General features: G+C 36.2%; 1 protein-coding gene across 1 annotated transcript; it reads left to right on the top strand.

Annotated features, from left to right (window-relative positions):
* The first annotated feature begins 5,680 nt into the window (after positions 1-5,680).
* On the top strand, positions 5,681-8,952 carry LOC147481715 (zinc finger BED domain-containing protein RICESLEEPER 2-like). The gene is made up of 5 exons (XM_086579017.1): positions 5,681-5,731; positions 5,843-5,902; positions 6,705-7,815; positions 7,857-7,931; positions 8,022-8,952. Exons 1-5 carry the CDS (start codon positions 5,681-5,683, stop codon positions 8,747-8,749), a joined length of 2,025 nt encoding a protein of 674 aa, XP_086435143.1. The 3' UTR covers positions 8,750-8,952.
* The last annotated feature ends 684 nt before the right edge of the window (positions 8,953-9,636 follow it).

The following is a 9,636-nucleotide window of genomic DNA, read 5'->3' as shown; positions in this document are numbered from 1 at the left end:
AGGGTAAAAATGTCAATGCGACAAGTGAGGGTAAAAATGTAAATGCTCCTTCTTCTCTAAACAAAAAAGAGTTGTGCTTTAATGGCAGAAACCAAAAAGTCGGAAAAGAGACAAAAAAGAGTTGTGCTTGAATCGTTTGAGGTCGGATTAATAAGTTTGAGGTCGGATCATACCTCATTTCAATAAAATGAATTCACTTATAAAAAAAAAACAAAAATAGTATGATATATGAGGTTGGATGATATATCTAACTGATATCTAATGGCAAGTAGACTACAATGTCATTTGTTGTTGGATACTTAATTATATGCTATATCTAGTAGTTTAATAGTAGTATGCTACATATAGTAATTTAATCGTAGTATGTTATATCTAGTAGTTTAATAGTGTTATGCTACATTTAGTAATTTAATATGAGTATGCTACATATAGTAGTTTAATAGGAGTTTGCTACAAGCAAAATGAATAGTTAAAGATAAGAAAGTAACAACACATCTTCTCTCCCTCTAACACTTAGAATGGCGCGAACTAAATTTTTCCCTCTCACTAAAATCCGTTCAACTTGAGAACTCTTGCCTCCATTTCTCATAGTGTACTTTGATCTTCAACAATTATAAGTATGAGGTTAGTTGATTTCTTTTTTGGCTCCTTCTCTTTTTCATGTCTAGGTAAAATTTCACAATTGAATGGTGTATGATTTAATGTCAAATGAAGTTGACATTAAATCAAATGAAGTTGACATTGAAATTTTCCAAAGTGGTATATGGTTTGAGCACCATAGTTATTTGGTTCTGACCATTATACTGTTCAAGCATTTATGTGTTTTTTTTTACTATTACCACTGTGATTACTTCGTAGAGTAAGAAAACGAGTGAATATGCACTAAAAGTGCACTTGTTTCATGTAGCAATCCGATGATGAATCAATTCTCTGATGACGAAGAAGATTGGCTTCGAAATTCATGTTTTGATAGTTTTACGTATGAGGATAGTGATTTTGTGGATGTCACATCTATGGGGGAGGGTGAAAATATTGAAATTCATGAGAACAGTGACGGGTGTGAGGCTAGTAGAGTTTTCGAAGTAGACAAAGCAACATTCTATTTTATGCAGTTCAAGACGACTGAGGAGGCTTTCACAATTTATAATCAATATGCAAAGTTAGTCGGTTTTAGTGTTCATAAAGATACTTATAGAATACGTACAGATGGTGTTCGTGTTAAGCGGAGATTTCTATGCTCAACTGCTGGTGAACGAAATGTAAACAGGGTGACACCCAGAAAACGCGACATCGAATCCAGAGAGTCGAAGGGCATTAGTAGGTTTAAATGTAAAGCCCGCTTTGAAGTTGGTTATGATTTTGAATCAAATTTGTGGGTTGTGAAGGATTTTATTGGAGAACACACACATCCACTTGTACCAGATCCGAGCTTGATGTTCTTAAGATCACATAGAAATGTAAGTGAAGAAGATTTGAAATTTGCTACGAGCCTAGTTAATGTTGGTATTCGTAAATGCAAGGTGATGGATGTTTTTGTACATAGGGCTGCAGGTTTCTCAAGTGTTGGTTTTTTGAAGAAAGACTTGTATAACCATATGGGGCTTGATAGGAGAAATCGATGTATTGATGGTGACGCCAACACACTGCTGGCTTTCATGGATAACAAGGTGAAAGGAGATCCCTTATTTCATTACAATTATAACTTAAATGAGGGTGGGCAGCTGGTTAGACTGTTTTGGGCAGATTCCACCTCACGTGCGGACTACAGTTGCTTTGGAGATGTATTGTTGTTTGATTCAACATACAAGAGCAACCAGTACATTATGCCGATTGTTGTGTTTGCTGGAGTGAACAACCATCGACAAACAGTAATGTTTGGTTTTGCATTGTTGACGGGTGAGTGTGTGGAGTCTTACGAGTGGGTATTGAAATCTTTAGTTGGCGTGATGTATGGGAAACACCCTAAGTCAGTGATCACTGATGGTGACCCAGCAATGCGCGAGGCTGTGAGATCTACTCTCCCGAATTTGAAACACTGCTTGTGCTGTTGGCACATTATGAAAAATTGCCTCAAAGAATATCCACATCCTTGGATTTTCAAAAGATTTCTGCTCTATTATGTTTATGAAGTGCTCGTCCAATGAGTTTGAAGAAAGGTGGGAAACACTAGTGAATAAATTACAAGTCAGTAATAACAAATGGGTGAACATGATACACAAGAAAAAAGAGATGTGGGCAGAATCATATCTCTATGGTGAGTTCTTTGCGGTTCTGCGTAAGAAGCCAACGCGTTGTGAGAGTATAAACTCCGTAATCCGGCTTCATGTGAAAGTTGGAATGCAGTTGTTTGAGCTATTTGGAAAAATGGAAGTGGTAGTTGCAAATATCCGGCACCGAGAGCACGAGGAAGAGGTGATGACGAATGTAACCAAACCAGTCCTTCATGCCCACTTGAACGATTATGCAAATCAGGCTGCATCTATATATACGCGAGCTGCTTTTGATTGTTTTAAGAAGCAATTAAAGGACAAAGTACACTACAGACGATAAAAAAGATGTGGATGACAATATTCGTGTGTACACCATGAGTCGCCATTTGAATAGGCAAAAAAGGTCGACTGTGAGATACAATGTTGTATTGCAGGATGCTAGCTGTTCATGTGGGCTATTTGAGTCATCTGGATTTCCATGTAGACATATAATTTCAGTTTACAAACATGAGGACGTTGGTGTGATACCTCAGGTATGCTTTTTAAGGAGATGGACTCGGGATGCTAAATCGGTTGTTCAATTAGGAGAACCCAACTTTTCTGACTGAGCGGCCTCTGTTATACGTTTCAGTGATCTTACAACCAAATGTAGGCAGATATGTTTGTGGGCCTCCCAAACAGCGGAAAGCACTGAAGCTTTCAAAGTTTTTTTAGCTTCTTTTTCTACAAAGAACCGAACTCCATCTGCTTCTGAAGGCAGTCGACATCCTCCTTTTGAGATGCCTAACAGTCTAACGGAAAATCCAATAATCGATGAGACTTTACCATCTTATGAAGGCATCCCACGTGTTCCTTTTGAGATGCCTTTTACTCCACCTAAAACCATACATCGGCAATCGGTTAATGATCCCCCACATGTAAAATCCAAAGGCCGACCGTAAAATCCTAGCAGACTTCAAGGTCACAATGAGATGAATAAGAATAAGTGTGGCCATTGTGGTGTGACAGGTCACACAAAACCCACATGCCCACTTTTGCATCCGAAGGACGGAGGTAAGTTTTATTTACCTTTGCGATTTTTTTTTGGTATGGTCCCAACTTTGTAATGTCTATATTTCCAATTGTATCTTTTGATTAGTTGTTGATTCTACTTTATTTCGGCAACATTTTCGTTGTGTTTCACTATTTTATAGGTCCAAGTATTAACCACAACTATGTTGAACGCATTGCTCGAGTTGCCGACCTACGTGAGGAAGATGACGAGTTGAACAGAGATACAGGGTGTAAGTTGAAAGTTTGATGTTATAAAATTAATTTCCGTATAGACCTGTGGATAACATTTGGCATTGATAAGAGTGTCCGTTTATCTTTTACCTACATCAAAATATATTGCTACAAGGTGTGGGAAGTCATAATAACATGCATGCATGTACATCTCACTTTTAGTTTTAGAAATTTCCTTTTGGAGCACATGACATTTTATTTCTTTGGGTTATAAGTAAGTAAATGTTGTTTGTTTCGTGGCCTTAGTGAGATTTGATAAAGGAACACCAGGATCTCGAAGGTACAAGTGTAGCAACTGCCAATCTACGGAGCACACAAAGCCTAGGTGTCCACATCCGCATAAACACAATGGTGAGCAAGGTATGACACATGTTTTGGTTTCACACTTGTTTAACTTAGATGGGGATGACGTTATAGTGTAAACTTAGATTGTATGGTTCGCGCAACTCTTTTATTTTGATTTTCTGTTGAACTTACAGGAAGAAGTGGTGGTGATGTTCCTAATGGTGAAGTTATTGGTCATGTTCCTAGTGGTGATGTTCTAGGTTATGATATTGGGTACAACACTCTAGAAAAATTCAATGTTGAGAATTTTTGTAGTGAGGATGGGCGGGTGTTTTTCCGTATGACAGATATTTGATGTAAGGGAAAGAGATGTGCAATTGAACAATGTAGAGTAATTTTGTTGATAGAAGCAGTTGTTCCTAAGCTTCTCAGAAGATTTAGCAATTGTTGTAATAGTTAGAGCAATTGGTACAACGGTATTTATTTTGGCTTTAGGAATCGGATAGATATTGTGATTTTGCAGTTCAGGAAGAAGTTCATTGATGTTGGAACTTGTCAGTCCATAACTCTTTTGAAATGATAAAATGTCTTCATATCACACTTTATGTGATATAATTTGGAATATGATACTCTATATGACATATTTCAGTGTTAACTATTATGAAAGCAGTTCTCAGTATGATACTTTATGTGGCATATCTCAGTGTGTTAAATTTGAGTTTGGGCCTAAAGCCCACAATTCGAATGTCAAACCCCATTTAGCCTTGTTCTTTTCTCTTTCTTTCTTCTCTATCAACAGTAAAAACATCAAACTCCAAACTTCCGACAACAGTTAAATGGTAGATACAAACTCTAAACTTCAAACAACCTAAAAATACAGAGCTTGCAAATCCACTACAGAAAATGAAGAAGAAAACGACTAACAGTAAAAAAACCATCAAGGACGAAAGCAACACCTATGAAAGCAGTTGATACATCAAAGAAGAGAAAAAATGAGGAAAATGTGCATTTAGAGTCAATGGGGAGGGGGAGCAAAAAACGATGCCCGTGAGAGAAGGTCGAAGACAATTTTTAAGCTTGTTGTTTATTTATGAATTTTTAAGCATAAGCATTTGAGCTTTTTGAGGTTGGATTATTTAGAGGAATGTAATGCTATTAAATGATTGAATTTGAATAAATTCTATTATATTACTTATTTCCATGCATAATCTACAGGAAATACAGTAGTGGATGAAGATAACAAGAACAAGAAGGAAGAGAAGGTAGTGGATGAAGATAAGAAATAAATGAAATCTTATCCTTTTCGCTCAAGCTTGTTACCAATTTTTTATCTTGCCAATAAACTCCGTGAGTCAAAAGTTGGTGTTGATTTTAATGATCTAATGGGTAGAACACCATTTGGTCACATTTTTAGAGTGTTCTTTGATGATTTGTTGGACAAACAAATGTTGGTAAAAAAAACAAGCATCATAGTGGATATTATTAAAACTTACGATGAAAGGGAAGAAGCATTCAAGTTAGGAGAGGTGTTTGTCAAATTAATAGCTGAAGATGTTTCTAGAGTGTTTGGTATGCCAATGAATGGGATTCATGTGACTACAAATGTAGATGCGGACGAGTTGAGTAAAATGGGGTTTGTGACTCGTCACTTTGGCGGAGAAAAGAACTTGTCCAAGGAATTGATTGTAAATGCTATTTATAAAGTGGTGAATTCATGGAATGGTAAGCAGGATGAAGATGACTTCATCAAACTTATTTCATTATACATTATCACCACTCTTCTCTTTCCAACACCATCAAGAACACAGTGGTGATTTTGAAGTACTTAGAGAGTGTAAAAAAAAATGAATGAAGTATCCTGGCCAAAAGTGATACATCAAAACCTTATGTGCCGAATGAAGATGTACTACCGTGAGCCTACAAAAGTAAAATCTTGCGCAGTTCTTCTTTTGGTAACTTACAATCTGAATTCACTCTAGTTTAGCCTTGTTTTTTTGTCATTTTATTATTAATTTCATTTTTTACATGTTTACTAACTTTTTTTTTGTGGCTCTTGATATCAGTACTGGTTGTGCGATCACGTCAATTTGGTTGATGCAATGCCAAATAGAGGTGCTGATTATGTACCTTCATTCGCAAGATGTAGGGCTGGAAATGGTGTGGGTTTTGACCCAAATCCGACCCGATCCAAACCCATTTCAACGGGTTTGGACTTTAATAATGAGTCCGAATAAGAAAATGGGTCGGATATGGATTATCCATTTTTAATTCGGATTCAAATATGGTTTTACTCTAAACGGTTCGGATCCTCCTAGATCCGAATAAAAAATATAAAATTTTGTTAATATAATCAAAAATATAAAATTTGGTTTTACTCTGTAGTCTCTACGGTCTGGACTCTCGTGATTGATGTTTGACAACACCATTTTCCAACTGCCAACACCACTTTCCAACATATTTTTTTCAGACCTAAGTCAACTTTCTCCTTTGTAGAAACAAAAACTTTTTCACTTAGTCAAAGAATCAAACTTCAAGCAACAGAGTTGCGAACTTACAAAACTCTCTTCCTCTTCTTCAAACATATAAATAGAAGAAGATGACCGTCATGGTGCTCTAGAGCTGCCTCAAGCTAACAGTCTTTTTCTTCCCCACTCTCTACTCCTTTCATTGTTTTATTACTGAACTCTGTCTCGACTCCTAGATCGTAGTACTTGAGTAAGTTTAATCTCTATTCTGGGTTTTTTTTTTTTTATTTATTTTTTTTGTATCATTATTTCTTCTACATTTTTATCTAATTCATGAATTGAAGTTGTTACTCTTAAGTAATCGTTAAAGAACACAACTTTCAAGTTTTAGATTGTAGTAGCTACCAAGCATTTTGGAAAATCATATTTTTATAGTTTTAACTTGTTATTATTGTTTTAGATTGTCATGGCTACTTCCAGTCCCATTCTTCCCGCTAATGGAGGAGATGCTAATGATGTTGTGGAAGTTGCACTTGTGCTGATATTGAAGAAGAAAAAGAAACTGACTTCAGCTGCATGGAACGATTTTACAAGGGAGAAGAAAGATAACATAATAGTAGCTATTTGTAAACATTGTAACAAACCATTAAGTGGAGTGAGTACAAGTAGAACAAGTCACTTAAAAAATCATTTAAAAAGGTGTTTGAGGAAGAGCACAGGTGATGTTTCACAACAATTGCTTAGATATGGAGAGAAGAAAAAAGAAGGAATGGTGGACCTAGAGAATTTCAGGTTTGATAATGAAACATCTCGTTTGGATTTAGCGAGTATGATTATCTTCCATGAGTATCCATTTATCATGGTTGAGCATGTGGCATTTAGAAAGTTTGTGAAAAATCTCCAGCCATCGTTTTCTTTTATGACCACTAAGAAGGCAAAAGTTGATTGCATGAAAGTTTACGAATCTGAAAAATTGAAGGTGTATGAAACATTGAATGCCAATCAAGGTAGAATTAGCTTTACCTCAGATTTATGGACATCCAATCAAAATCTTGGATACATGTCTTTGACTGCTCATTATGTTGATTGTGATTGGAAACTACAAAAGAAAATACTAAACTTTTTGATGGTGGATGTTCCTCACAATGCGGAGCGACTTGCTGATTCGATTATGACGTGCTTGATGGACTGGAACCTTGATGGTAACGTGTTCTCAATGACGCTGGATAATTGTTCTACTAATGATAGTATGGCCACCAAGATTACTGATACGTTAAATGAGAAGCAGTTGCTTTTGTTTGGTGGTGATTATTTTCATATCCGTTGTGCTGCTCATATCCTTAACTTAATTGTTAAAGATGGATTAACTGCCATTGAAGGTGTTATTGACAATATTCATGAGAGTGTGAAGTATGTAACGAAATCACCGAAGAAAGAAAAGATGTTCAAAGATGTTGTGCAGCAGGTAAATATCATTAGCAAAAAGGAATTGTTTCTTGATTGTCCAACATGGTGGAATTCTACCTTTTCAATGCTCCAGGTTGCAATTGAGTATAAAGATGCCTTTTCACGTTTACAATCCGTGACCGTGACTACAAATTTGCTCCTTCAGTTGAGGATTGGGACAAAGCAAGTGTTATTGCTAGTTGCTTAAAGCCATTCTATGATACTACTAAAATTTTCTCAGGTATATATTTATGAAATTTTGTTTAAGATTAGTTTCTTCACATAGCGTTTTATTCATAAAATTTCTAAAATGTAGTATTTTTTCATGTAGGTGTCAAATATCCAACGGCGAATCTGTTATTTTTTGAGGTTTGTGAAATCAAAGTTGAGTTGATGGAATGGTGTAATAGTACTAATTGTCTCGTCAACTCTATGGCTAAGAGCATGCAGCTAAAGTTTGACAAGTATTGGAGTACTTGTCATGTGCTTCTAGCTGTGGCTGCTGTTTTAGACCCCCGTTACAAGATGAAGGTAGTTGAATGCTATTACCCTCAAATTTATGGAAGTGCTGTTGGTAGAGTAGAGAGTAAGAGTATTTATGATAGTTTTGTGACCATTTACGATGAATATGCTACACATTCACTCTTGGAATCATCTTGGGAAGCTAGAAGTAGAAATAGTGATGGCAACTTGGATGGTGGCAGTAGCAAAAAAATGAAAAGGTTTGACACGTATATTAGTGAAACTTCAGTGGGCCAAGGAGGCAAGAGTGACTTAGATTATTACCTAGAGGAGCCTATTTTACCTAGAACCCCATCATCAGATTTTGATGCATTGACTTGGTGGAAGATGCATGAGGCGAAGTACCCAGTCTTGGCCAAAATGGCTCGTGATATTCTTGCAATTCCGGTGTCGACTGTCGCTTCTGAATCAGCTTTTAGTACTGGAGGTCGAGTTGTTAGTAAGTATAAAAGTTCCTTGAATCCAGATACAGTACAAGCTTTAGTTTGCACTCAAGACTGGATGAAAGCTGATTTTGGTGGTAAGTTTTGTTGTTAGTTATTGATATGTATTTATAGTTTTATTTTGCTGGTAACATTTTATTTTTTTGGTGATCACTAATTAAATTATATATATTCTTTATCTTAAGATCATGCAACATCTACTGAGGAATCTACTTCCTCATGCAATGAACCCAAACACTGATATTGTTGTATGGGAGGGGTTGCTTTAGGTAACTTGATTGAAACAGTAAGTATGATTTTTGAGTGAACACCATATTCACTTTGGAAATTGCTAATCAATGAGTCAATGACTACATTTCCTTCTTGATTATTTATAGGCTATGTGGTTAGCTTATTTGTTGGCTCATTTTGATGATATTTTGGCATATGGGACATTAAAGATAGTTTGTTACCAAGCAAAAAAAAAGAAAGATAGTTCGTGGTGACGACACTAAAGATATTTTGTGGTGGCGGCTTTGCTGTGGTTCCAGCGTCTTTTTTGTGCATTTTTTTAAGCGCATGGAACTTCGGTGGATGAATTAGTAGTATCTCCACATGGAAATTTGGATCTGACTATCTGAGTGAAGTTTGTGGCAGGCATCAGAAGTTGAACATTTTGCACTTTCACTTTGAATTTCCTTCTTTGCTTTTTGTGAATCTTGTAAAGTTACGAGTGTTTAGAAAATCTCTATCAAGATTACACTGATTTTGTTAACAAAAGGAGACATTTGACTTTTGCTAGAATTCATGTGTTTTATATTTGCATGTATAGTGTTATTATTAAAACGTGGGTGATTGAGAACTTGTGGTTCGCAATTCGGGTCGGGTTGGGTTGGTTCCGATTATCCCATTTACATAAATGGTTCGGATATGGTAGGACATTTTGGATCCATTCAGGTCATGGATCGGATCTGGTTTTGTATTGAAAAAATGGATCTGGGC

Source organism: Coptis chinensis, chromosome 8, assembly GCF_015680905.1.
Source record: "Coptis chinensis isolate HL-2020 chromosome 8, ASM1568090v1, whole genome shotgun sequence".
Classification (NCBI taxonomy): domain Eukaryota; kingdom Viridiplantae; phylum Streptophyta; class Magnoliopsida; order Ranunculales; family Ranunculaceae; genus Coptis; species Coptis chinensis.
The sequence above is the reverse complement of the archived record's forward strand: the minus strand, read 5'-3'. Positions and strand labels throughout refer to the sequence as shown.